The sequence below is a fragment of the Tilletiaria anomala genome (genome assembly GCF_000711695.1).
Source record: "Tilletiaria anomala UBC 951 chromosome Unknown K437scaffold_35, whole genome shotgun sequence".
NCBI classification, from domain to species: Eukaryota; Fungi; Basidiomycota; class Exobasidiomycetes; order Georgefischeriales; family Tilletiariaceae; genus Tilletiaria; species Tilletiaria anomala.
In genome coordinates, this window is record NW_013546987.1 from 35904 (window position 1) to 62550 (window position 26647).

General features: G+C 56.2%; 11 protein-coding genes and 1 non-coding gene across 12 annotated transcripts; 7 read left to right on the forward strand and 5 right to left on the reverse strand.

The window, feature by feature from the left end:
* Positions 1-11: 11 nt before the first annotated feature.
* K437DRAFT_273907 (Gpi16 subunit, GPI transamidase component) lies at positions 12-2377 on the reverse strand. The gene is made up of 3 exons (XM_013388086.1): positions 1275-2377; positions 833-1213; positions 12-765 (listed from the first exon to the last, which is right to left on the reverse strand). The coding sequence occupies exons 1-3, from the start codon at positions 2263-2265 to the stop codon at positions 92-94; spliced, it is 2046 nt and encodes a 681-aa protein (XP_013243540.1). The 5' UTR covers positions 2266-2377; the 3' UTR covers positions 12-91.
* A 16-nt stretch (positions 2378-2393) lies between these two features.
* On the forward strand, positions 2394-3477 carry K437DRAFT_107400 (uncharacterized protein). Its single transcript, XM_013388087.1, has 2 exons — positions 2394-3110; positions 3185-3477. The coding sequence occupies exons 1-2, from the start codon at positions 2652-2654 to the stop codon at positions 3425-3427; spliced, it is 702 nt and encodes a 233-aa protein (XP_013243541.1). The 5' UTR covers positions 2394-2651; the 3' UTR covers positions 3428-3477.
* On the forward strand, positions 3478-3853 carry K437DRAFT_107342 (uncharacterized protein). Its single transcript, XM_013388088.1, has one exon. The coding sequence runs from the start codon at positions 3530-3532 to the stop codon at positions 3752-3754; it is 225 nt and encodes a 74-aa protein (XP_013243542.1). The 5' UTR covers positions 3478-3529; the 3' UTR covers positions 3755-3853.
* Positions 3847-6254, reverse strand: K437DRAFT_235193 (glycosyltransferase family 32 protein). Its single transcript, XM_013388089.1, has 2 exons — positions 5314-6254; positions 3847-5244 (listed from the first exon to the last, which is right to left on the reverse strand). The coding sequence occupies exons 1-2, from the start codon at positions 5973-5975 to the stop codon at positions 3954-3956; spliced, it is 1953 nt and encodes a 650-aa protein (XP_013243543.1). The 5' UTR covers positions 5976-6254; the 3' UTR covers positions 3847-3953.
* A 1715-nt stretch (positions 6255-7969) lies between these two features.
* Positions 7970-8073, reverse strand: K437DRAFT_t28. The gene has a single exon. It is a non-coding gene; the product is annotated as a tRNA-Ser (tRNA).
* Positions 8074-8262: 189 nt separating this feature from the next.
* K437DRAFT_256178 (aldehyde dehydrogenase) lies at positions 8263-10277 on the forward strand. Its single transcript, XM_013388090.1, has 6 exons — positions 8263-8438; positions 8504-8859; positions 8921-8945; positions 9004-9366; positions 9441-9820; positions 9885-10277. The coding sequence occupies exons 1-6, from the start codon at positions 8327-8329 to the stop codon at positions 10128-10130; spliced, it is 1482 nt and encodes a 493-aa protein (XP_013243544.1). The 5' UTR covers positions 8263-8326; the 3' UTR covers positions 10131-10277.
* K437DRAFT_107420 (uncharacterized protein) lies at positions 10260-15101 on the reverse strand. The gene is made up of 6 exons (XM_013388091.1): positions 14905-15101; positions 14465-14766; positions 14119-14362; positions 13841-13991; positions 10707-13745; positions 10260-10629 (listed from the first exon to the last, which is right to left on the reverse strand). Exons 1-6 carry the CDS (start codon positions 14954-14956, stop codon positions 10389-10391), a joined length of 4029 nt encoding a protein of 1342 aa, XP_013243545.1. The 5' UTR covers positions 14957-15101; the 3' UTR covers positions 10260-10388.
* On the forward strand, positions 15102-15595 carry K437DRAFT_107419 (uncharacterized protein). The gene has a single exon (XM_013388092.1). It carries the CDS (start codon positions 15247-15249, stop codon positions 15505-15507), a length of 261 nt encoding a protein of 86 aa, XP_013243546.1. The 5' UTR covers positions 15102-15246; the 3' UTR covers positions 15508-15595.
* A 1744-nt stretch (positions 15596-17339) lies between these two features.
* Positions 17340-18418, forward strand: K437DRAFT_256180 (uncharacterized protein). Its single transcript, XM_013388093.1, has one exon. It carries the CDS (start codon positions 17693-17695, stop codon positions 18380-18382), a length of 690 nt encoding a protein of 229 aa, XP_013243547.1. The 5' UTR covers positions 17340-17692; the 3' UTR covers positions 18383-18418.
* On the reverse strand, positions 18370-19864 carry K437DRAFT_246501 (putative dihydroorotase). Its single transcript, XM_013388094.1, has 3 exons — positions 19339-19864; positions 18988-19261; positions 18370-18905 (listed from the first exon to the last, which is right to left on the reverse strand). Exons 1-3 carry the CDS (start codon positions 19774-19776, stop codon positions 18463-18465), a joined length of 1155 nt encoding a protein of 384 aa, XP_013243548.1. The 5' UTR covers positions 19777-19864; the 3' UTR covers positions 18370-18462.
* A 271-nt stretch (positions 19865-20135) lies between these two features.
* K437DRAFT_235207 (kinesin-domain-containing protein) lies at positions 20136-24435 on the forward strand. The gene is made up of 2 exons (XM_013388095.1): positions 20136-20878; positions 20943-24435. Exons 1-2 carry the CDS (start codon positions 20366-20368, stop codon positions 24351-24353), a joined length of 3924 nt encoding a protein of 1307 aa, XP_013243549.1. The 5' UTR covers positions 20136-20365; the 3' UTR covers positions 24354-24435.
* Positions 24436-24930: 495 nt separating this feature from the next.
* Positions 24931-26528, forward strand: K437DRAFT_294294 (erythrose reductase 3). The gene is made up of 3 exons (XM_013388096.1): positions 24931-25274; positions 25364-25369; positions 25448-26528. The coding sequence occupies exons 1-3, from the start codon at positions 25144-25146 to the stop codon at positions 26298-26300; spliced, it is 990 nt and encodes a 329-aa protein (XP_013243550.1). The 5' UTR covers positions 24931-25143; the 3' UTR covers positions 26301-26528.
* The last annotated feature ends 119 nt before the right edge of the window (positions 26529-26647 follow it).

Here is a 26647-nt window from a genome sequence, read left to right on the forward strand (position 1 = left end):
GTGCAGGCATACATACCCGAAAGGACAAAGGCAGATTGTATTATTGGCCTTCCGGCAGTAAGGATTACTCTCAGAACAGTATGATGGTGCTTCATTTCACGAAAATGTCCGAATACTTTCGGGTAAGATTGTTGAAGACGCTGCCAAAGAAGAGTGCGATGATCGTTGAGGTCATGATAATCACATTGTACGGCATGCTGAAGTCGGGTACGGCGACTTCGAGCAGCGCGGGCTGCGTGTAAATGCGTGCTTGCTGCAGTACCGCCAGACCTTGTCGACTTGAGCTGTCCAACAGCGGTGTGATGACGGCACTGGGGAGGTCGAATCCTCTGTGCGCATCTGGAAGGTGCTCGGTGTATCGAAGGTAGGCCTTCGCAACATCATAGGTAAGAATGAGTGTACTGGACGGTGGAATACGCAGCTCCGCCTCAAGAAGAAAGCTTCGCTCGCGAGGCACAGGAGGTTGGTGTGCGAGTGAGAGTAGGAAGGGAGGTTCGAGCTCGTCTCGGAAGTAGACCCTTCGGGATTCGTCCTCGGAAGGTGTGTGCCCCTTCAAACTCGCTTGGTCAGTGCGTACGTCGATACGTATGGTATGCATATATGGCTTCAAAAGCCATGGCAGCGACTCGGTATATAACACTCGACGCTCATGCAGGATGTCCTTATTGCTTATTCTCAAGACGACCTGGCCCGCTTCTTGTCCCGAGCTGATCAATGAACGCGATGCTGTCAGTGATGGCGGTGCTGGCAGCGACCCGAGCGTAGCTGTCGAAAGCGGTTGGTCGAAAACATCAGCGATGCACTAGGCAGATGTCGTATATGGACGACTCACGAAAACGGAATGCCTGCTCGTCTGGCCAGCTGAGGCCAACATTGAGATGTGCTTCTGGATACCGCCAGAGCTCCTTAGCGTTGTATGCGACCGATTGTTGTCGTTGGAAAATCGTGGCGAAGCGCGTCTTGCTGCGATGTTTTTTGGCCTCGACGGAGTCCTCAATGTCATCCGCAGCGTCCTTTTGAGCGTCCATCTCCGCCGAAAAGTCGGCATCCGAGAGTAGAAGCTGTTCCCACATCATGGGTTGCGGACTCAGCACGATATTGTCTTGAATACCGCTTTTGAGCGTCGGAGGCCGCATGACAGTCACTGTCGAGGTGTCGGCGAGCGGGCACGAGCGCGTGACTTCACGCCCAAAAAGTGTCATCATGGACCAATCTGAGGAGAATAAAGAGGTCAGCTGAGAGCCAAATTGGCTCACAAGATGTAACTTTCTCACCTCGCCTGAGAATCGCACGCCGTTCGTGGTCAATCATTGGGCTGAAGACTGCTTGGAAATTCAGCTTGACCTCCCAGCCACTGCCCTTTTTGAAGACACGGACATATAGACCGTGAAAGCCAGAGCTCAAGACAGCATGTGGACTGAGCAATTGAGCAAGCCCGGCGCTGGACTTGCACGGCAGCAGTTTCAGCAATGGAGCGAGGTTCTCGGTGCATATGTTCTCCGAGGGTAATGCGGCATAGAGGCGTTCGGTAGCGGCGCCCGAGGATGTGGTCCAGTCTGCAGAATAAATTTCGCCATCACGCAAAGGTCTCACGGCGACTTTGTCGTCCGCTGCGTCTAATGAGGCACAGAATATGCCCGCTAAAGACGCGGTGAGTGTCCTCCATCTTGCCATGACCGAGTCGATGATCGGGACAGGACTTAGGTCTGCCGCCGCGGTCTGCGAAATGTATTGCGCCATCCCTTCCATGCCCATATTCGTAGTTGATGTCCTTTTTTTCGATTTGGTCGTTGCAGGAGCACTGATGGTCGCCCAAATTTCGGCACCAGCGCCGACTGCATCGTCCCCTTGGACGCTCGCGCTTCGCTCATCCCAAAAGAGCGGGCTTCCCCATCGTTCATAGTCCCAGGTGCCGCGGTGCAGCGACAATGAAAGATCTTCAACGCCCGTAGCGCGAGCTATTTGGATCAGGGAGCGGGGGAGAAGCCGAAAATGATCGCTAGGTGTGCTCTTTGCACCGTCCCATCCTCCAGTGTCGTCACTGGAAGCGGGGGTGGCGGTCGACTTGATGAGAAACTCGAAAAAGGCGTGTACGCGCCCATCGACGAGCGGCCGAAGCGTAAGGGTCTCTGTGAATGACTCTCCGTTCGAGGTTGCTGGGTCGGCAAGGATAGGGCTGACGACCAGAGACACGGCGGCAGCAAGTGCGGCGACGATACGTACCCTTCGTCTACGTCCAGTCGAGAACCGGCGGTGGGGCTTCATGCTGCACCACGATGGTACGGTAAGCAACAGCGGGCTTTGCCACGCAAACGTGGTCTCGGCCTGCACATTCGATCTGTCCCCGTCCTCAGCTACGCATCTTGTTGAAGCCCAAGTTCCAATGGTGGTCGACAATAGAGATGGCGTCCCTCAACGCCCGACGCGTGACTCTGTCAGACGCATCGCTTTTGCAGCGGAACGGCGCGATCGAGAAGTTGCAACAAAAGGAATAAGGAACCCTTAGTACACGACGCCCTGAGGTATTATGAGCCGTATGCGTATAGTCGACCTCATGAAATGCAGTATTGCTGTTCGTTCAATTGATACCTGAGCCACACCCCAAAGCTGACCGTAAGGTCTGAAAGGAATCCTGGGCCAGGGAGAGCAAAATGAGGATTGAGACCGTCTGCCTGGCACTGCTCGGCGTGCAATTGACACGAGCCCAGCAAGAAGGACCCAGCCAAGCGGATCCACCAGCACCAAGCTCCTCGATATACACGCTGTTGCATCGAGTGGTGAGCCCCAAAGCGCAAGGTTCAGCATGGTTCCCTCGTGCAAAGCTCGAAATCAAGCATTACGACAGGTCAGCAGCGCCGAAGGGCGATAGCAGTCTCAGTCGCGGGTACGCGCATGAACCCCAGTCCGCACCCGCGTTGCAAGCTGCGCCGACTTATGTGCATCATCTCGAAAATCTCATCAGCCAGTCGGAATGGGACGTTTTAATCAAGGAGAATGAATCCACTGATGGTACCCTCAGCTGGTATCAGGTCACACTTGTGGAAGGGGAACCATCGGCAGCGAAGAAACCGGTCGCGGGCAGCGAAGGGCCCATTGCAGCAGCGAAACTCGTGAGTTTTTCATCTTACGACAGCCCCAGCGTCACGAGATACTGACAGGTGCACCTTCATGAATGCTCTCTCAGTGCCAGTTGAGCACACCACGAGCGCATGCACTGACAGTGAACCTATCACCAACGTTGCCGCCGCTCTTATCCAAAGCCGAGTCGCTAACACTCAAGCCATACGCGATCAAGTACGCCGTGCCTGATCTTATGCTCGATGCGAATGGCTGCCCTTTCGCTTCTGAGGCGGGTACGTATGCAGTGGAACGAGCAGAGGATAGTCTGCACGTGCGAATCTCTACGCCCCAAAAGCCACCAGTGTGAGTGTGGTATGCCTGCCTGACTCATCCTTTCCTCCACCTCGATGCTTTGGCCACAGTCGACACGCAACCCGAGCTGACCCATCGGCTTGCATTTCACTATCTAATGCTCAGCCCACCACTGCAGCAGCCGGTGCCCGTGCGCGAAGACGGCACGGCGGAAGTTCCACCAGTCGAGACAAGTTTCCTGCGGAAGTATTGGATGTTCGTTTTGCCGATCGTCATCCTGCTCATCCTTCCGAGCGAAGCGGTCGCCGGCGGTAGCGCAGAGCACGACTCGAGCTCGGAAAGTGCGCCCAATGCAGCGCTTGCGGCTAGACAGATCAAATAGCCTGTAGAGTCGAGTAGCACTCTCCAATGCGCGCCGTACTCTTGTGGCAATCTCAGCAGAAGCGGCTGTCAGAATGCAAATGATGAGGGTATGTGGAACCTCTGGCCCGCGGACAAAGATTTTGCAGCTTGTGTACTAGTACAAATGGGGATGGAACAAAGTCTGGGATGTCTATAAAGCGGAAAAGCCCCTGGCGCCGTCACCAGAACGATCGGAACAGCCGCCGGTCGGGCGATGTGGTGGATACTGGGAAGTCCTGCAGCTCGTGCTCGTCATTGGCAGTTATGGCCGTCGCGAGGCTGGGGTTCGACTCAGGATCAGGGTGGAAACTTTGCGTTGGTGAGGGTGTTCGGCCGCCGTGGAAGATGGCTCTTCGCAGTCGCTGAAAAGACCCATCGAGCGTATCGCCAAACCGGAGCAAGTACTGCGCGGCACCTTGTTCATCGTCGAACTCGTATGCCGAGACTTCTGACCCTGACCCTGATCCGCTGAGGCCGAACTCGTCTCCGTTGCCCGAGCTGCCTTTGTTGCCGAGGAAGATGGTGAGATCCTTCCGCGGCTGCGGACGCAGCAGGAACGGCTCGCCGCCTATTTTCGTGCCCTGCAGCCACAGCTGATGCTGGAGCATCTCCTTCTCCTTAACGGCCGCGCAAGCGCTGGGCGAATGGCCCCATAACCCATCCTGCGAGTGGTTGCGAGACCAACTGCTAAAAGGCGTTGGGCTGACACTATGGCTGCGAGAGCTGTTGCCGCTGCGGATCGAGGAGCCAGCGAATTTTACCTGCGTCTTGGTGATGACCGCGCGGAGCCCGCGGAGCCGACCCCGGGGCCTTAAGCCAACCTTGCGCACTATGCCGTACACGATGACGCCGACACCGATGAGGAAGAGGTACTTGCCGACGTCTCGCAGCAGAATGATGAACCCAGCATCGTTCGTATGCCACGACGAGCCGTAAAAGTGCTTGAAGAACGCCTGCTGCTTGGCAATCTCCATATCCAGATTCTTCCCGTAGAGCGACTTGGCCAATATGCGGATACCGCGCAGCCCACGCTTCGGTTTCCGCAAAGCAGAGGGCATCGCGATGCCGTTTGCGTCGGCCCACATGCTGTAGCTTGCACTGACGAACATGGGACCGGTGCTGAACATGACTGTTGGGTAGGGCAGCATATAGTCGTGGTTGAAGGCTGGCAACTGCTGAATCAGCTTTTTCATGAATGGATGCTGCGGCACCGACATCATCAGATCGTTCGATACTCCAACTGGTATGGTCTCGGGCAAGATCAATTCGAACGCGAGAAGCGGGTCCATCGGCCGAAGGCAGCCAATGTCGAGATCCATGTACACGCCTCCGTAATGGTACAAGACAAAGTAGCGGATCACGTCGGCTCTTTGGATGGGAAAGGGATACGAGTCGAAGGTTTCCAGGAACCAGTTGTAGTGCTTTTTGATAAACGCCCGAGAGTCTGCGTCGGTCCACAGAACATAGTCGCTAGAGAGAGTCGTGCACATTCAGTATGATGCCTGGGAAACATATGTCTTCGAGCAGGAGACAACTCACTAATCAGGGTGCATGTCTTTGCATTCGGCGCGAATCGCCTGCCATCGCTCCGGCAGAACACTTGACTTCCAGGTCTGATGAATAAGGCGAGGAATCTGTTCATCTGGCCCAGGCGGTAGCCGCATGGATGACAGGCCCTGTGTGGCTTTGGAATTGAAGCTTTGGCCAGCATGAAAATCGCCTTCTGGGATTGACCCGTAGGCATGCAAGGACAGAGACGGGTCGCCCAAGCCCGCTAATGTGACATTTTCCTGTGCGGAAGTTATTGTTGCTGGCTCCGCGGCCTGCACTGCCGAGGAGCCTGCTAATGTGGGTGTATGCGGGGCAGACGGTTCAGAATCTGACCCCGCGTCGCCTGGGATAGAGTTGAGGAGCCAGCTCGGCAGCCAGCTCGATATGGGCGAATAGGGCGCTAGCAGTCCATCCTGCTCCTGTTTCTGTCTCCCTGAGCTGTCTGCGTGACCATTTGCGTTCGCAGATGTCCATGCCGTTTTCGCGAAATCTGCACGGAGGTTCGAGATGAGCAGCAGCTCCTCCGGGTGGATCATCGCCTGTCGGTCGACGTGAAAGTAGCCCCATACCGAGCCAAGCACGATGACTGTACCCGCCAGGAGGAGCGTGAGCAGGACGAGTAGCGTAGTTGTCACCCTGCGCGAAGCCATGACGTCGTCCTTGGCTGCCTTTTAATGGAGTAGGATTTGCTTGGGAGGGGCCAAGATAGCCCAATGAGAGGCCAGCAAGCGACTAGCGTAGCCTACCTGCCTGCTCCTACAAGGTTCTCGACGCTTCGTCTCACGCTTGGTCCTTGCAAGGAGGTGCATAAGATGCTGCTTTCAGCTAGTCTAGCGGGTTTCATCCAGGATGTGGTAAAACGCCTGGGAGGCAAGAGCGAGGAGCCCAAGTTGCTGATGGTGTACACCCGTTGAGGACGGGTGCCAGCCTCTCACACTCACGCTTCTGGTGATTGCTGAGTAGAGAGGTTGTGTAATATATAAATTTCTGTGCCGTGTCGCCCGGGCCGTGTGCACGGTGTGGTCCACTTTTCGCACTCGGCAGCGCACCCCAGAACCACATCCCCTCAAAGCTTTACTAATTTAAAAATGATTGCAGTCAAGGTGGTTCAACTTGAATCATCACGGGCATATTCTCTGCGCCTTTCCGCAGGCTTTTCGAAAATAAATAATTCACGGCAACACATTGCGTCACTACCCCGACCTGCTGTCTTTTGGATGAGGCAATGTGATAGCCCCCACTGTGCTCGCTCCGCATAGCTCGACTGCTCAGGTGCTGGATTACCAAAGGTGATAGAAAGGGTGCCGTTCAGGCCGGTGCAATTATCTTGGCAGGGCTTTGGAAGGGTCCGTTTTGGGACCAGCACTGCATGACACAAAGACACAAATCGGGTATTTTGAACACTGCTAGGCATTGATGTACGGCACATTGGATATTTTCTTCTTGTCCTCAGCTTGTCGCTTTGAGTGATTTGTTCTTCGTTTGCCAGGGAGAAGATCAGCGGGCTCGCGGCTACCCCAGCCGGTGCCGGTGCTGCATGTGTAAAAATGAACTTGAGGCAGTGCGCACAGGGCAAAGGCGCCCGCAGTGCCCATTTGAGTGTTGGCATTTGCCACTGACTATTGCCTGCCTGCCAGCCAGCTTAGTCAGTGCGGAAGGACGCGAGGATACAGTGTATGCATCAGGGTGCCGATGGGCGATGCCCGAGACTGAGTATAATCCGGCCGAGTCCGGGGCCAGGCGGTTGCCCCACTCAGCGAGTTCATCCAACATGATCTATATACCACACATATGAGAGGCGGGACCGCAGCCGGCGTGACGGCGCTCGTCGCGGATTGATCCGTGGCCAACGCACAAACTCATGCCGGCCAAACACCTGTCTCGATTGTCGTTATCACGTTTCAAGGGAAGTCTGCCACCAAAACTACAGGGCGGCGATGAGAACACGTTTCAGGGGAGGACCAAGCTCTTACGCATCTACGATATGAGTTCGAATATGAGTCGCTCATCATTTCCACTGCGGCTTTTTCGGCGAACTCTGTTCATTGCTCTACATTCAAAGGCGCACTGCTCTGTTGCTGATACACACACCATATGAACATGTCGTCATCAGAACTTGTGGGGCCGCCGGCTGCCATTGGCGACTTTAATAGCGCTCCCGCGCAGGCCTGCGCACCTACCAGCCGGCCCAGCCGCCGATGAGAGCCTGGAGCTGCCAAGTCAAGAAGCTTGCGAAATGGGAAGTGCAACAGGAGGCCTGTCACGTGGACGAGCATGGGTAGACATGGCAACAGACCCAAGTACAGACTGGACGGGACTCGGAGGGATTCAAGCAAGCGGGGGTTTCCTCGAAATCTGCGTGCTCTCTTCTGCGAGCATGCCCAGGTGTATTGTCGGGAGAGTGTATAAAATGATGTAGTACATGCAATTGGGTTCAGAGCTTCGCACTTCTGCTAGATCACGCCGTCATCTGCTGTGCATGAGACGTGCAACCATCGTCGCCGCGCCGTACTGTTGGTTGCATTATGTTTTCACCAGGCGTATTAAGCCTCGTGTTTGTTACGCTCACGCTGTCATGCAGCGAGCCACTTTGGGAATTGAAAAAAGGTACGAAGATCAAGCCGAAGAGAAGCAAAAAGAAATTCGACATTCACAGGGTTCGAACCTGTGCGGGCAGAGCCCATCAGATCTCGCGCCGTAAACGGCAAAATTCAAGTCTGACGCCTTAGACCACTCGGCCAGAATGCCGATACTGTCCAAGGGGAAGGTATGTATTAATCTTTAGCAATACCATTTCCGCGTTAATTCGAATCAGACGCGTGATATGCAATTTCCGCCAAACTCGTACATCCGGCGATTCCGAATTGATCGGTGAGCCACATAAACTCGATGCCTGCGAAGTCCAGAGCAAGCTATTCAGCTGTACGTTGTTCATACATTGCAGCCAGTCAGCATTCACCAATGATCAGGCCTTTAAACAAGCGTTTCAGCATTATTCAACATGCAGACTTCATCTGTGCCACAGCTCAACAATGCGGACCTGTTCGGCACGCACCAGTTCATCGGTGGTGCCTGGTCCGAACCGAATGACGAGGACCTCTTTGAAGTTATTGGTGAGCTCTCCCATGCATAGCTGCGCCACATAGTTGCAAGTGACCAACTTGAATCAGCTTTCCAGACCCCGGTACCGCCTCACCGTGGGTGAAAGTCAAGTCGTCAAGCCTCAAGGATGTGGACGCTGCCATTAACGCTGCACACGCCGCCTTCCCCACGTACTCTCAGGTCCCCGCTCGCGAGCGCGCGCGCAAGCTGCTCGACTTCGACCGCTTGCTTCGTGAGAATCTCGACGACATTGCCACACTCCTCGTTTGGGAGACGGGCAAGCCTTTTGACGAGGCAAAAGGCGAAGTCGAGTATGCGCTCACCTTTAGCTGGTGGTACATCGGTGAAGTGGAGAGGGTGCAAGGCCAGACGGTCAAAGGCGCTGCCAATGCAGCCATCCGATTCTTTACCATCAAGCAGCCAATTGGACCGGTGCGTCGCCACACTTCATGTATACATGTTATCACCATTGCTGAAGGGCTCAAATCTACAGGTGGCACTTTTGACACCTTGGAACTGTGAGCTACACACCAAAAGACCACCCTGCAAACAACGCTGACCACGCATGCTTTCCAGTTCCTGTTGCGCTCTTTGTCCGCAAGGTAGTGACCGCGCTCGCTGCGGGCTGTACGGTTGTTGCAAAGCCCTCACCAGAGGCACCCCTTTCGACGCTCGCAGTCGCGCGCCTTCTAGAGCAGGCAGGCTTCGGCAATGGCATTGTGAATGTGATTTTGGCGTCTAACAAAACTACGCCGGCGATTGGTGAGCTACTCTGCTCTGACCGCAGGATCAAGAAAGTGTCTTTCACGGGATCGACGCGGGTAGGGCGAATCGTGATGCGGCAGTGCGCATTGAGCCTCAAAAAACTCACCCTCGAGCTGGGTGGCCTGGGTGCTTACCTTGTTTTCAACGATGCAGATGTGGACAAGGCATGTGTAGGTGAGCTACTGACATGGACGTGGATTTGATCATCTTCCGCTCGAAGAAATGGGATCATGAACTGTGCTACTTAGCTCTCGTGGCAAACAAGACGCGCCACGCAGGTCAGACATGCATTGCAGCTCAGCGAGTATTCGTGCATCGCAGCATATCAGACGTGTTCGCACAAGGACTCCTCGCGTTGTTGAGCCAGGTCAAGCTCGGTCACGGTCTAGATCCGTCCACGACTTTGGGACCACTCGAGACACTAAGTGGCAAGGAAAAGGCGATTAAGCACATTGAAGACGCACGCAGAAAAGGCGCTCAGATCTTGACAGCGGCCGTCGAGACGCCGACACAAGGGTTCTTTGTGACGCCGACGGTGGTCCTAGGATGCACCAAGGACATGCTCGTCTTCCAGGAAGAGTCCTTTGCACCAATTATCAACCTAACACTTTTCGACGCTGAGGAAGAGGTACGTCGCCACCACTGCTGAGAATGCACATACAGTCACTGAGCCGCTCCTTTCTCTTCCCCAGGCTATCCAAATGGCAAATGACACGGACATGGGCCTGACGTCGTATGTCTTTACAAAGGATGCCTCACGTCTGTGGAGATGCTACGAGAGTCTCAAGGCAGGGAATGTTGGGCTGAACGTGGGCAACACCACCAGTGCAGAGATCCCTTTTGGCGGCTTAGATCAATCTGGCTTTGGCAAAGAGGCAGGAATCGGTGCGGGTCTGTCGGAGTACCTAATCGAAAAGTCGGCCACAATGGCACTGTAGTCGGTCAGCTGGAACTGCATGGAATGACTGTCGGAGTAACTACATGAAAATCATTTTGAATAAAATGTATATGAGAGGAAGGGAAGCCACTCCACTGACGAAGCGCTAGAGACATAGACAGATTTTCCCCAATTAAGATCTTGAAAATAGGTCATCAAAGCGAGATATTTTATACTTTGAAATGTTGAGATGCAAGGGAGCTCCTGCTGCTGGTAGCAGTTCTTGAGTGGCACCTGAAGCATTTTTTCGTCTCCGCACTCAGTAGCAGGACGCATCGGCGGCACCCCGAGCGCGGGGTGGTAGACCGTTTTCGCGGATAGAGGATGCGCGCTTGGAGCTGGCAAACGACTCTCCCCGCGACCGGGTAGTGGCAGAGGAGGCTGGCGTCATCGAGCTGCGACTGCCTCTCGAGATGGAGCGAGAAGAGATGGAGCCTCCTATGCTAGAGCCGTGGGTAAGGGAGCCCGAGTCACTAAAGAAAGAGCCTTTGGAAGGACCCCTGCATAGTAGAAAAGGGCGGATAAGGTCAGCGAAGGATGCCTGCTATATTTTTTTCGACGAGCAGCAAAATCCCACCTTTGGATGCGCAAAGTCTCGAGCGCTGCATGCGTCCGGATCTGACACATGTTGTTGAGCAGATAGGAAGCTTGAGCACCGCCTGCGAGCGTGCTCTTGCCCTTGGCCTCGAGCGGCTTGCCGGACATGACAAGCTTGAATTCTTTCCTTGCGCCCGCCTCGTCACCCATGCAGTCTTTGAGCCTGCCGAGCTCGTAGTGGGCAAAGTAGACGAGGTAGCGGTCGACTTCATCGAGCTGGCCGCCGTGCTGTAAGACCTTCTGGAACGACTGGACTGCGTCCTGGACCACTTCGTCGTGACTTCCGACGGCATCCTCGGGAGGCGAGCGGACGACTGTGTGCTCGCTTGGATAGGCGACAAAGCGGAGTGCGACACCGCGCAGGAAGAAGGCCAGGCAGTAGGCGCTCCAGTACTCCGACTCGCCAGTGCCGTACGCCTTGGGGTCCGCGTACCTCTCCAGGTCGTCGATAAACTCATCGATGCGCGTCAAGGTGTTCTCTACAAGGAGAAAGACAGGCGTCTGCTGCATGCAGTGCCAGATGTACGAGAACTCGATGCCGGGCAAAGGCAGCCTGTTGTTATGCTCGACGTACTTTTTGGCCTTGAGCGTGACGAACTTCTCAAACGGGATCTGCTTGCCTGCGATCTTCTTTGTCAGCTTGGGGACAGTGCGCATGACCGTCGCGCTCTTGGCGCGGTCGTCCATGCCGGTCTCGTAGAGCATGACAGCCTTGGCGTACTGGTAGATTGCCTTGGACCAGTTGGACTCGCGAGAGAGGACGTCGTAACACTCGTAAGCGCGAGCAAAGTCGCACGTAGAGAGGTACGTGAGGGAGAGATCCCAGAAGCAGAGGTGGTGCAGTTGTTTGTACTCCCTCTGTGACTCGATCGCGTTGCGGAAGTACTCAATCGCCTTCTCGGGCAGCGCCTGCGAGGCATAGAGGCGCGCGGAAAAGTAGAGGAAGAAAATGCCCTGAGGGAAGCGGTCGAGATCCCACGAGAGCACCTTGTCGGCAAACTCGAAGTCGACGTCGGTGACGGGAATGTACGCCGAGATGATCAGGTGGTAGAGGCAAATGGCAATGTCGCACAGCGGCCTGCGCACGCCCTCTTCATCAGCCGAGATGGACGGCAGAGGCTTGTTCTTGGACCAGCCACCAGCGCGCGCGAACAACTCGAGCGCCCAGCGCCTGTCGCCGACGAATCCGAAGCCCTCCATCATCTTTAGCGCCCTGTGCGGCAGCATGGAGAGGATAAGCGAGCAGAGACCGTTGCCAACGTAGACGCCGGAGCGGAAGTCCTGGTCGAGCAAGAGGGACGACTTCTTGCCTGAGATGGAGGCCTCCTCGGCGGCCGCGTCGGCGTACTCAACAAACTTGTACAGCTCGCGCATGAGGAAGTAGGCGCTGCGCAGGCTGAAGGCCTGCTTGATGAATGCAATGGCGTCGCCAGCATAGAAGATGCCGAGGATACATTTAAGCAGCTGCGACTCGGCAAGGACGAGCTCGGCGTGCAGCTGGACGAGCGACAAGTCTTTGAAGCTGTTCTTCTTGCCTGTGAGCAGCTTTCCGACGGCGCCCTTTTTCTTGCGCAGGACGGATGCGACGTTCATCGCGTGCTTGCACGAGTGGATCGCCGTCTCGAGGTCCTCAGGCTCGAATGTCATGATCGACTTGACCGTGTTGATCAATGCCATGCCCTCGGCCTTATACATGCGGTGGCCGGCACCTTGCAGGCAAACCTCCTCCGCCTCCTTCATGCGCGAGTTGAGGAAGAGCGACATGGCCTCGCGCACGTGCCCTAGGTCCTCTCTGCAGTCGTTGTCGCTGATCTTGACATCCGCCGCCTTCGGCGGCTTGGCAGGAATGTAGCTCGGAATGACAGATGTCTCCGGCGTAATCGACTCGTCCGAGATGTCCGAGCCGACTTCGTCGTTGTAGCTGGTATCCTCGTCCTCGTCGTATTCCTCAGTCTCCTCGTACTCCTCGGTTTCATCGTACTCCTCCCCATCGTGGCCGTTTTGCGGGTGCAAATGCTGCTCGCCATTGTCACGGCCGTTGGCGTAAGACGTTGCGCCAGCGGCAGCTGCGCCCGTGGCAGCGCCAACGATGGCACCGGTGTAAGTTTGCCGCTGGGGCCCCTCCTGCGTCTCGGTAAACTTCTGATGAGACTTTTCCTCATTGGGCGGCGCGCGTGCGGAGTGTGAACGCTCATGTCGAAAGGCAGCGCCAGTCGCACCTTCTGAGGTCTGCTCCTCGTTCCTGTTGGTGCGCATTTTTTCTGACTTGGCAAGCGCAGAGCTGAGGGGCGTGTTCTTATCATCCTTGGTGCGCGCAAAGGGCGGGATGAGGTCGTGCGAGCGCGCTACGCCGCACGCACCGTACTTGTGCCCGTACGAGTCCTCCATTGTGTCCTGGCCATTGTCCTTGAGCCATTTGAGGAGTGCAGGGATGCTGTGCCGCTCGCCGATGCGCTGCCGCGGCTTCTTTCCGTCCTTCTGCGGGTACTCCCACTCGTGGCTGTTATCCTCCGTGAGGATTCCCTGGCGCTGGTACACGTTGACGGCGCGGACGTATGGGTTCAGCTGCAGCTGCTTGAGACGGATCTGCTTTTGCACCACGAGGCGCTTGAACGCCAGGTCCGGGTCATCGTCGTCGTGCTCGGTCTTTTCGATCCATTCCTTAGTCAGCTGCTCGAATTTGTTTTGCAAGTCTCTCAACTCCATCTTGATCTCGTCGCTAATGTCGGTTCGCTTCTGCAGGTCGTTCTCATGCGGGTCTGGCTCTGTGTAGTCCCAGTCCCAGTCCATAGTGCCACCCATGCCTTCTCGCAGCTTGGAAGGAGGGATGTACTCCTCGAGATCCTTGGCCTTGCTGCTGAACTTGATTTTGTCGCGCACGACGGGGTCGAGCATCGGCTGGAGAACTTGCCAGATTCCGCGGAAGATCCATGGTGCGCCGTGGACATAGATGCGCTGCAGTGACTCAGGATAGTACGCCTCCAGGCAGCGCACGAGGAAGAGAACGCATTGCCAGTCCCTGCATAAATTGGTCATAGGCTGGTCAGGTCCGGTCCATTTTCGCTCAAACCTGCGCCAAATGATGCAGAAATCGCTCCCAAATCGAGCACTCACATATTTTTCAGTCCAAACCCCTGTAAATCGAACACAATGATAGCCTTCTCGTATGGCGGCGTGGTGAGCTGCCGAGCGTTCTCCATGGCGAGCAGGACAAACTGCTGGAGCGCCTCGTGCTTCTGTGCATTAGTGAAGTGGCGTGCGACGTCTGCAAAGACGCGCGACCAAATAAAAGACCAATATCCAAAGGACAAAGCGTTAGTAGAAGCTCAAACGATCGGGAGCGGGAACAGCACAATGATTCGCTACACAGAAAGCAGCGCTAGGATACTCACGAATAAAGTAGATAGGGTACTCGCCAGGCTTTTCCGAGTTGCCGCGAATGTACGAAATACCTCTACGGAACTGGTTGAGGAATCCGGGGACGTCCTTCATGCCGTTTTCGCCCTTGAGGATCATGCCTTCAATATCGACTTCCAGACGGAAGCACAGGGCGGCGCAGAGCATGGCCATGGCGCGATCCACATCCCACTTGCGCGCACGCAAAAAGCGCAGAACCGCTGCATCCATGAAGTCGGCCTAGGTGCATGGGAGGGAAGCAGTACAGTCAGCGAGGTATTCCTCTAGGGTTTAGACACTCCAGAAGGGATAAGTGGGGTGATTGTATGCGGCGGCACGCACTTTGGCAAAGTCCCACGATGCACGACGAAGGTACGGGCCGCCGTACGTGTCGAGGAACTTATTCATCTCCTTCATCTCTTCTGCCTTCTTGGCCTCCTCCTTGGCCTTGTCATCCTTGGGGATGTCCTTGCCCGACTTATTGTCCTTGACGTTGGACTGGACTTCCTTGCCCCCCTTGTTCGCCGCGTTAGGGCCGCCGCGCTTGTCGAGGTCCTCCGAGACGTGCTTGTTGCGATCGAATAGCTCAAAAAATTTGTGATAGAACTCGCGGATCTTGACTTGCTGGTCGGCCGTCAGGTTACCTGCACAAGACCAGGACAGTGAAACCAGGAGAAGTCAAAAGGGGCAATGCGGGGTACAAGCGTAGCCAAAGTGTGGGGTCAGTGCCTTTCGTCTCGGACAGGGAATTGGGTGCAAGATCTGCAAGATGAGTGACTGACCCATGTGGCCCTCGAGGACATCCTCGCCATCAAAGTTTTTCTTGGTTGACATGGCGGGCGAGTGTGCGCGTCAGGGACGGAACAGGCCGAGGCCAGCTGATATCGCGACTGGTGCTCCTTACGGCTTGCAGCGGTTAATTTACCCTATGACCCTGTGCCGTGATCTGCGCTGTGAACTGGGTCGGGTTGCTGTGCAACTGGTCGAAACTTTCGAGCGGCGACCAGAGACGACGATCCTGTCAGGGCGGGGATAGATGCGAGGGGATGAGGAGCGAGGTGGGTGCAGCGTTGCGAATCCTTCCTTTGGCGCTGGTCGTCTCAGGGGTGCGGCGGTACTGAAGAATGGCACGAATCGGCCGGAGAACAGGCTTGCGGACGAGGTTGGACGTCGGTCGGCTGTTTGCTGGGCAGGGATGGATGGTGGAAAGCAAGTGTGAAGGAGGTGAAAGGGTACGACCAAGAGGAAGTGGGAAAGTCGAGAGCGGGGCCCAACCAGAACGTGAAAGACTAGCCACTCCAACTTTCTCCAATCAGAATGGGTGCCGGTTGCCGGGGGGATCAATGATCCTCATCCTTTCCATCTGCCTCGTTGTGCCTCTGTAGATATGCCGTCCAAGCGAACATTTGGAATCAGACGGCTGCGATGACGGGGGAGACTGCCACTGCCCATAGTGTGACCGCTGCAGTGCCAGGGCTGAGCGCACGGGCAGGCGTACGAAAGGACAGATTGAGGCTAGTCTCCCTCGTTCTTGTTAGCTCGGGTGGGGTAGGCAGATCAGGGCGCAGTAGGCACTCGCATGGAAGGCAAATGAGACACTGGCGCAGTGCTCTAACAGTCATCATTTGCTTACCCCACCTTTTTGTTCCCGAGGAAATTTGGGTCTTTCGGGGACTGGGGTCAAGCTGAAGTCTCGCGAGCCAAAGCAATAGCATCCAGCTGGGCAGCAGCAGGCACTCGGCAACCCCTTCCTGCCGAACTTTTGTAGGGTTCTGGACCCGAAGGCGCGCTGCATAGTATCGACAGCCTGCAGGCCGCACGGGCTGGCAGAGGGCCGCCAAACCAAGCTCACAGACTCGTTTTGGGACCAGACTAAGGTCTAAGCTCTGTCTGAACACCACCCGAGAGACTCTCTTTCCCTGATCAGAGCCAGGCTAGAGACTGGGAGTCACGGCCACAATCTTTGCTCGAGGGAATCGGCTCGAGTCGAGGACTATCGTGTGTATCGTGTGTCTGGACGCTGGGCTCTGGACAGTCGACGAGTGATTGGCGATTGAGCGTCTGAAGTCTGGCATCTGACATTTCTGGCCGCCGGCGCGGCTGTAGGACGATGAAGCGATGAACAAAAGACGCGCCAGGCACTAGGCGCCTGGGGGGGGGGCAGCGCAAGCTTTTTGATAAGAGCAGGCCTTCATTCTCGCAGCTGGACGAGCCAATTCTTCCATCCTTGCTTTCAAACATGGGCCCAAGGTGAGGGCAGGCTCGTCTGTTGGGTTAGAATTATCAATTGGCTCTTCGATGGGAAGATGAGGAGGCTCTTCGTGTCCGTCGTGTCATCCTATACATTACGCCAGAATCAGAAGCCAATGGATTTTTGCCTTACACTGCTCTGCTTTCACTCTTGACTACTAACTCCGAGTGTGATCTATATGTGATCGAATTCCGAGAGAGACCAACTATCCTTGGTGTGCGCAAACTTGTACATGAAGGTGTGTTTCAACGTTTCTTTCCAAAAGACTCCTTGGGTTCTCAGCTCGTAGGATCGAGACCACTGTATGCATCTACCTGCCAGTACTTGATGACGACTGTAGAACGCGAATTTCGACGCAGCAGACCCAAAGATTCCAGTTTGACGCTTCCGAAGTACCCGAGTCTGCGGAGCGCCTACAGGCTGTGGCATCCGGCATTGGCCCGTGTAGGAAAGAGAATGAGCCTCTAGTCGTCCAGCGCCGAGGGCCGAGTCCTTCGGGCATCATCATATATTGGTATGGATAAGCGCACGGACCCTGTAAAGAGTACTTGATGCTTGCGCACGTGCGTACAAAGACACGGATCATAGAATACAGCAGAGAGATGTACAAGAGGGCTGTGAATTCAGGTACATCGATGGTCGACCTGCGCCGTTGCGCCCCTTCCGCACGTCCCGATGCTCTCTCCTACCCTCTCCTTGAAGTGCTGCCCAAGGGCTTGGTCACCATTTATAAGATCTCAACACTCAACGATCTTCTGTACTGTGCTTCACACACGCAACTATCATGCTCACACATCGATCAGCAAAAGCATGTCATATGTGTGTCGCGTTTTTGTGCCGTCGACAGGCACCACCCACGCAGTGCGCAGCGACAACATCGGGCGAGTACTGCACGATTGCCTCTTCGCCGCTGCCCGCGTCGGTGATGGAAATGGTGGTGGTGACAACCCTGCCGGCGGCGACGAGCATGAACATGAGCAGCCAGGTCCAATTGGCTCGGCAGTGCCAACATGCGCGGCTTTTTTTGGTGTAGCACTCTCCGACGCCTTTGCGATGATCCGCCGCCACCTCGACATCGAACTTCAGCAGCAGTCGCAGGAGGACTCGCTTCACGGCGGCGTGCTCTTCCTTACGACGTACAGCCAAGAAGAATGGCGGGCAGATGTGCGGCAGGACAAGGCGCGCTGGCAGAGCTTATTCGACGCAAGTCGACGTGAAATGCATGAAGATAATTTTCATGGTGCACCTCTGCTGCGGCTATTCAGAAATGTGGACATTAAGTGAGCAGCCTTGTTCTGCCGTGTAGCGTGGCAATAAAGATGCGTCATGCTCCTGCTCCTGCTCCTGCTTCGGGGCCAATTGCTATTACTGACAATAGTGCTGCTTCACGGAGACACGTGCCGCGTCCACAGCACCTCTTTGCCCTGCTCGCCTGTCTTGAGCCGACCGTGGCGCAAGGAAACTCTACCGCTACTGCTGCTGTTGCGCTTGCGAATCTTCGAATCTGTACCAGGAAGCAACAGCTGCCGCAATCATCTCTTCACAGCCCTCCTCTTCTCACACGAGCAACTCCTCAGACCACACTCTCCCTCTCCTCACCGCCGAACCTTGTTATCCTGCATGGGCTCAGCAAGTGGCTGGTGTGGGATGGTGTAGGGCTGGGCGAGCTAGCTGCGTGCCTCTCGCATGCACTCTTTTTCTGCAACGAGCGCATGTCCGAGTTGGGGCTAGCCTCAAAGCAGAGGGGGCAGCAGGATGCGTCGCAGCCGTCGTCACTACCGCCACCGGGCCCGTCGCTCGTCGTGCTTGACGCGCCCGTCGAATCTTCATCACTGCCAGCGTACAACGATGGAGCAGAGCAAGGTGCAGGAACCGGTAGCAGCGGCAGCAAGGATGAACGGCCTGCCAGGGTGGCAGACGCGCGCGCCGTGCTCGAAGCGCTCGCTCTGCGTTTCTGCGACAAGATCATCGAACACGATGCTACTGCGTCGTCGTTGCCGTTCTCATAGCGCAATTAAATGGAACAGTGAAGAAGGCTGCGTCGTCCACTTCTTCTATTTGAATGACGTTGTGGTTTAGTGCTTTTCGGTCATACTATAGCCCAGCCAAGTTGCTTCCCGGCCCAGAACGGCACGACTGAAACCTTCTCCTTGTCTGAATCCTGCATGTCTTGATGCCCTTCGAGCACATAAGCACCCGGTACTTTACCCTCCTCACCCTCACTTTTTACCCTCCTCAGCACAACGACATCCTTTGCCGGTTGCGTCTCGCCAGGTGCAGCTGTATTCTTTCCCAGTGCATCACCGTAGAACCGCCGCCCGTTCGTGCTGACAAACCCGTTCAGCTTGTCCAGAGCGCCGAAACTCTCCAACAAGGTCGCGCAGAGCGGCAGCAAGATGGCGGACGTATACACGCCAGCTGCGCACGCGCTCTGCGCTGCCGCCGGGACGCTGCCATGCGTCGTGGCCGAGGGGAGCTTGGATGCGAACGGATGCGGGGCCGAATCAGAGCCGAGGAAGAATCGAGGGTGGCCTAAGAGATTAAATGCAGGGATGCAACTGTCAGATCTCCCTTCTGCAACCCTCTTACTTGCCACGACGGACGAGAAGCTCACCTTCCTTGATCACGCGTCGCAACGCCTCGCGATCACTAGGATACTTGGCGACGGGTTTGCAAAAGTTGATTGGGCGGCCAGCCCAGTCGTCCACAGTGAGCGCCAGATGGTGAGCGGTGATCGTACAAGCAACCGTCTCGCTGCACCCTTGGACGGCTTCTACAGCGGCCGCAGTCGTAGCATGCTCGAGTACGATGCGCAGTTTTGGGAAACGCGCGTGCAGCTTGTGCAAATGCGATAAAAATGCAGCCTCGGCGTTCAAAACGCAAATGCCCTGCGTACGCGAGCACCAAGAGGCAAAGCATTAGCCCGGCTCATGTGCAGTGGGTATCGCCTTGGGGGCACACTCACTTTGTCCGCATCGCTAGGCACTTCGCCATGCAGATTGAGCACCATATTTTCCTGCTCCATCGCCTCGAATACGGGATAGTAAGCCTCGTAGTCCTCGATTCCACCATCGCTATTAGTTGTGACACCACGCGGGTAGCTCTTGACACCACGGACACCAGCCTTGCTCGCTTGTCTGATCTCCTCGGGTGTCAGCGCAGGCGAGAGATAGAGCGTCATGATCCATTGCGTCTGCGGTGCGATTCGCTGCAGATCCGCCTGGTACTGCAGCGCCTGCTCTGTCGAGCTGATCGGCGGCAGCGTGTTGGGCATAACGTACGCCAGCTGGAAGCCGCCCGCGGATACGTGGGGCGCGATCAGCGCGGACATGGCGCCTTGCCGCACGTGAACATGGTAGTCAGCCGGAGCCGGGACATGGAGCTCGTCTACTGTGGCGCTCATTGTTCTTTCGCTCAGTAGTTATGCAGTGCACTGGATTGGGCGATCGACGAGGGTATGGCCTTCGTCCCGGAGTGCGACGCCAGCTCGACGCAAAATCAAAAAGCTGGTGATGTCTGTAATATGGACGCGAAGTGAGCTTGCAGGAAATATCAGGTGGAAACAGAGGGCAGGTTATGCGATTCGGTGCAACCCTACTTGCTTTGGCGTCGTATGCACGTGACTAAATTGTGAACTGCGCGCCGCAGCGTGTCGCGTTGCATCACTCCTTTGGCCTGTGGTCTAGTGTTGGATTCACAAAACTTATGACTCTCAGCCTGTAGATGCTCTTTCGGCATTTCCATCGCCCCCGCACGCGATCCCGGGTGCAAGCGTAGGTCTAAGTTCAGTATGTGATCAGTAGGTACGAAAAGAGGCCTCCAACACCCGTCGAGTGCTGTTCGCAAGCACTGTTCCTACGCATACCATCGCAGCATCCTGCTTACCCTCCAGTCGTCCATTTGAGGTCTTCGCCTCGAGTGCGAGACGCCAGTCCTGGAGGCTTGCAACAACCTGGCCAACGAAGCATCTGAAAAAAGCACTTTGAACCACCATGGCAGAATCCAGCATTACAGTCGCAGTTCGTGTGCGCCCCTTTAGTGCCAAAGAGGCGGCCCTTCTCGCTCCCGTCGACACCTATCAACCTTTCCTTGGTGACGGCGGGCTGGGCGGCTCGCCCTTCAAAGCTCAACAGCTCGGCGCATTCCCTAGCTCGGCGGCGGCCTCCACGAACTTGGCAACCGGTGCAGCGGCGTCTGGTGGCAGCAATGCAGCCGCCGGTCCTGGCCCTGGCTCTTTGCGAACTAAATACCTGCGCTCCATTGTCAGCCCCGTAGACGACAAGGTGCTCATTTTTGATCCTCCAGATACTAACCCGCTCACTCGGCTGTATGCTTCAACTGCCAACACGTTTGCTCACGGTGCAAGAAGATATAAAGACGTGCGGTACGCTTTCGATCGAGTCTTTCCCGATCACAGCACACAGCAGGATGTCTTTGAGAATACGACCAAGCCGTTGCTTGACGGCATTCTCCGAGGCTACAATGCCAGTGTTTTTGCCTATGGAGTGGGTATGCCGATGCCGTCAAGGCTTAAGCCTCAGGCTGACAACTTTCATTTATGCTACACAGGCAACAGGATGCGGCAAAACACATACCATCTCGGGCACGGCAGAGGATCCAGGCATCATCTTTCTGACCATGCGGGAGCTCTACCAGCGCGTAGCGGACTGCAACGATGAGATGGATGTCAATATCCGACTGTCCTATCTGGAAATCTACAACGAGACTATCCGTGACCTCCTGTCCAATGAGCCGACCCCACCAGGCCAAGGGCTGGCCCTGCGGGAGGATTCGGCGAACAAAATCTCCGTCGTCGGCATCTCGGAGCATTCTCCACAGAGCCCGGTGGAGGTGCTAGATATGATCACAGAAGGCAACAAGAGGAGAACCATGTCACCGACAGAGGCGAACGCCGTTTCTTCACGCAGCCATGCCGTTCTCCAGATTAACGTCACCCAGCGGCCACGCACCGCCGGCTTGATTGAAGAGATGACGAGCGCCAGTCTGAACATCATCGATCTCGCTGGTAGCGAGAGAGCGGCAGCGACGCGTAACAACGGCCAGCGAATGAAAGAAGGAGCAAACATTAACAAGTCGCTTCTCGCACTTGGTAATTGCATCAACGCGCTATGTCAGTCTGGCGGGCAGAAAGGCCGTCATGTCCCGTACCGCAATTCTAAGTTAACGCGACTGCTCAAGTTCTCCCTTGGTGGCAACTGCAAGACGGTGATGATCGTCTGCGCAAGTCCATCCTCTGCTCACTACGAAGAGACGCACAACACGCTCAAATATGCCAATCAAGCCAAGAACATCCGCACCAAGGTCACGCGCAACCTGATGAACGTCGACCGACACGTGGCGCAGTACGTACAGGCGATCCACGAACTCAACGAGGAAGTCGCGCAGCTCAAAGCCAAGCTCGCCGAGAAGGGCCAACTGGACTCAGCCGCCGAGAAGCGCCGCAAGGCCGAAGTGGCAAAGGAAGTGGAAGAGGCAAAGCACAAGATGCGCGACAGCACAGAGCGCGTAAAGAACCTCGTCTGCGAAAAGTCTAGCTGTGAGGCTGTGCTCGATGCTGCACGACTCAGAAGCACAATCTTGCGCGCAAGGCAGCAGACCGTGGCATCAGAAATCCAGACCACCATTGCTTCAGGGAACGCTGCACCATCCGACCTCGAGAGTGAGCAAGATATCCTCGAACAGATGATCGCTCAGGCGGACGCCATCGCAACCGACCCAGCTCTTCTCGCTTCGATCCGCAGTCTTAACAACTCGCTGCAAATGCAGCAAGCAATCATCATTGCTGCTTCACACAACACTCGCTTCGACGCCGACGCCAGCGAGACGATCAAGAACCTCGGGACGACGTTCCAGGCGGAGATCAACGCTCTGCGCTGCACGGTGAAGCTCGAAGCGATGCTGGAAGCGGTGCGCGAGAGCAACCTGACGGCACAAGTGATGACCACCCTTGCTACACGCTGCACCGTCGCTGCCAAAGAGGCGGCCGGAGAGCTCGATTACTACGCAGGTAGGATGAAAGCGGGCGACACGATCGACGGCTTGCAGAGTGCAATCTCGTCGCTCGCCGGTCAATTCAGGGATGTCGCTGCTGTGAACGATTCAACGTTACTCTCTGCGACGGGAGCCCGAACTGCTACTGTTGCCGCCCCCGCTGGCGCACCGACGCGAAATTCTGCCATCCGGCGTGCACGACAATCGCTTTCGCAGGCGGCGCTTCCGAGCCCATCACCAGCCAAGCGCGTCGCGGTGACAGCGCCCGCGCCCGTACCTGCGCCCGCACCCGCTCGTATGGCGCATCGTCAGTCGCTGCAGACGTCCGGCGGCGCATCGCACGGCTTTCTCGCTCCTACACCTCTTTCGCCCATCACAGCCTCCCCAGCGTGCGCTCAGCGGGTCAGCACGGGCTATGCGGCTCCGACAGCTGCAAGCCGTGCGCATGTAGTCGGCAGCCCGCGCATCAGGGTCATGAACAGTCCCCGTCGCATGACGCGCCGACAGAGCCTGATGGCGATACGGCGAACAAGCTCAGTCAGCGCGACCAATGCTGCGGGAGCCAAGCCCGCAGCAGCGGTTGCTGATAAGAAGAAGGCTTTTAGATGGGCAGACGAAGCCGGGGAGGGCAAGATCGACGATGCTGGTTCTCCGCTCAAGATGAAATCTGCAGCCTCAGTGCATCCACTGCGGCAACATATTACTTCAAGAGGTGACGACATGGAGCCGCCGACAACGACATTGCTCGATGGCGCCCATCACTTGCGCATAAAAGCGAACAGCGAGTGGGAAGATGTTATGCTTGGGGATCAGCCCGCCAAGCCTCCATCTGCTAGTACTGCACGTCAATCAATAGCGGCCAAGCGACTGCCGAGCTCACGAAGCGGGCCACTGAATGCTGGCAGCAAGAACGGTAGCGGCGCTGTTACAGCACCCGCCAAGCGCTCGGCGTCCACCAGCTCGATCGAGCATGATAAGTCTAGCGACGATCTCGTCGCTTCCATCTCATTGTCATCATCTACAGCGGGGGCCGCGCCATCCGACCAGCGAGCCGCTGCGTGCCGATCGTTCGAGGTAGCCGGCAAGTCGAGACCCGCAGCAGAAGCGGAAGGCGGGGACGCATCGCGCCCCAGCGAGCGCGTCCGGCTCTCTCTCAGCGGCAACAGCAACAACAACATGGGTAGTGCCCCTTCACTGCCATCGACTCGTGTCGCATTCTCCGACGTTCGCAATATCTCTGGTAGCGCATGTAATGCCCCGTCCAATTCGGCGTTCGCGAACAACGACGAGAATGCTTTCGAGCATCAAGGCAACCAGCAGTGTCCTCTAGTACACGGCAGCGAGACGCGAGGGACGCCGTATAAGCGGCGCGAGAGTAGCGGCGGGAGCGGCAGCCGCGTTGGACCTGTCCGACGTGCTCGCGGCAGTCTCTCCTCCTCTTCTTTGGCCGCAAACTCCAGTGGGGCACTGAAGCTTGGTAGTGGTAGCAAGGTACCCGCGGCCGGGGCCCTCGCTTCCCCTGGTGCGCTGGCGCTTCCTCCTGTCTTTGCAGCTATCGCCAAGGAACGAGATGCGCTCGCTTCGGCCTCTGCTGCTGCTGCACCAGGACCTGGCGGGGAGTCTGCCCCCGCGAAGCCAAAGCCGCTTGCCAGGGGACCACCTGGCAACACGGCAGCGCGAGCCGCGGCCGCGGCCGCTGCTGCGACAGCTGGTAACGTCAATGCGGACTCTTCCTCATCTTCGGCTTCAACATCTACCATTGCCGCTCCGCCCAGCAGTCCGAGCACCAAGCGGGGTGTCGCGCGACGCGTCGCTGCTACCACGCGTGGTATCGCTAGCGGCGGCGCACAAGCGCGACGTGTCTCGTTGAATGTAGCTCAGCCGCAGCCAGGGGCCGACGCTGGTGCTGGAGCTGGAGCTGCCGTCACTCGCCTCGAGTCCCGAGCGGGTGCTGCGGTATGGACCTGAACCTGAAACCGACGAATGGAGGTGATCTGGAGATTTTCCATTCTACACATGTACTTCTCTTTTGGTAGCACTTGTATCCCGCATTCTATACGAGCGGACGGATGTGGACAGCGAGGCGCAGTGCCTGGTGTGGAGCCTGAACGGCGTCCTGGAATGGCATCTAGGCTCGATCCGATTGTCGCGCTTGCAACGTCGACAGTTTCCAACGTTGCAAATGTCGCTCGTGGGTGATTCAGCTGTGGGCACTGTGGCTGTGCGATTGCGCGATGACGAGTCAGCGCACGGGCCACTCTGTTTTGGCGACTGCCCACGGACACGGAAGGCGCCTGACTAGGTCACACTCCCCACGCTGACGCTCAGGTAGGCTTTTATGCCTCGCGTGATCGCACCTGAAAAGAACGGAACAATCAATTACAGTTTCTAGTTTTGTCCACGTGGACAAAGAAGAGAAGTTGAACTGCGAAATGGCGAATTCGGAATCGCAGATTGCAAATTGCGAGCGAACGAAGAATAAGAAGAACCGGCTGTTAGCGTCGTCATCATCCTTGTTCGGCATCTGCTTAAACGCCGATGCCTACGAGCCTTCTAGGGGGTCCATGTTGTTCGCACTTGCGTTGTCATATATAACAGTAACGCCTTCTTTGTCCTAGCATCGTCTCCATCATCCTCTCCCTAGTTCTTCCACTACTTGCTTGAAAGCGGACAACATCATTTTCCGTGCTTGCCCCTTTGCCTCATCTAGCGACAGTACTTCATAGCATCTTCCAGGCGCTCAAGAACACTAAATAAAATGTCACACAGCAAGCTGCTCACCTTTGTCGACGGCAAAACCATCCCAGCTCTCGGCCTCGGAACCTGGTTGTCCCAGCCAGGCGAGGTCAAAGCAGCGGTGATCGAGGCTGTGAAGATTGGCTACAGGCAGTGAGTGCATAGCCTCCTTTTTCGCTCAAAGCATCGCTCGCTCATGTTTGCCCTGTTGTCACTTTCTCTTCTTCAACCTGCTCTTCCAGCTTGGAGTGAGTCTTGGCAACGCCTCTGGCGCCTCGTTGGGCACTTTCCTGACATGACCCCACTTTCGTACACACCTCGAATAGCCTGGCTCGCATCTACAATAACCAGCAAGAGGTTGGCGAGGCATTGAAGGAGGTGTTCGACTCGGGCCTTGCCAAGCGCGAGGATCTGTTCATCACCTCCAAGCTGTGGAACAACAGCCATCGACCGGACAAGGTCGAGGCTGCCCTTGACGAAACGCTCCAGCAGCTCGGATTGTCGTACCTCGATCTTTATCTGATCCACTGGCCGGTCCCCTTCAAGAACACTACAGTCGAGGAGCTCGTACCCAAGACCGACGATGGCTTCGCCATCCTGGACGTCGAGAACGTCAGTCTCGTTGACACATGGAAGGCGCTGATCGAGGTCAAGAAGACTGGCAAGACGAAGAGCATCGGTGTCAGCAACTTTTCCGTCGAGCAGATCGAGGGCATCATCAAGGCCACAGGCGAGAAGCCCGTGACGAATCAGATCGAGGCGCACCCTCTCCTGCCGCAAGACGAGCTGAAGAAGTGGCACGACGAGCAGGGTATCATCATCACCGCATACAGCCCTCTGGGCAACAATCTCAAGGGCGAACAGCGTATCGTCGACTACCCCGAAGTGCAGGAGGTAGCCAAGCGCCTCGGCGCGGACCCAGGGCAGGTGCTCATCGCGTACGGTATCCACCGCGGCTACAGCGTCATCCCGAAAAGTGTGACTCCGAGCAGGATTAAGGCCAACTTTGAGCAGATCACACTCAGTGAACATGACTACAACGAGATCGCAAGCATCTTCGAGAAGCGCACACACACACGCTTCAACATCCCTTTCCACTACACGCCGCGCTGGGACATCAATGTCTTTGGAGAGCCGTCAGAAAAGGACGCCAAGCTCAAGGTCAACATTGGCGCTTGAGCGAAACGAAATATACCTCATTCCCCAGTCTCAGACTTGCAGTGCAGGCGATATTCTTAGGCTTCTTGTGATGGACGACGAGGCGGATGATGAGCTAAAATGTGTCAATCGAACAACAGGCTACTATATTATGTACCTCGGGTTCGGCGAATTCCCACATTTTAGTTGCCGATGCAGGACAGGTTATGTCTGCGGCTGTGTTGGATGTGTATAGCATCACAAATGTGCGATTCGTCATCGTCGCGCTTCTTTCGCTTAATTGCCCAGATGGCCCCGATTTTCTGCAGGCGGGCTCCCTGGAGCCGTGCAAAATGGATCGTGCGGACACTTCCAGGAGCATACAAGGA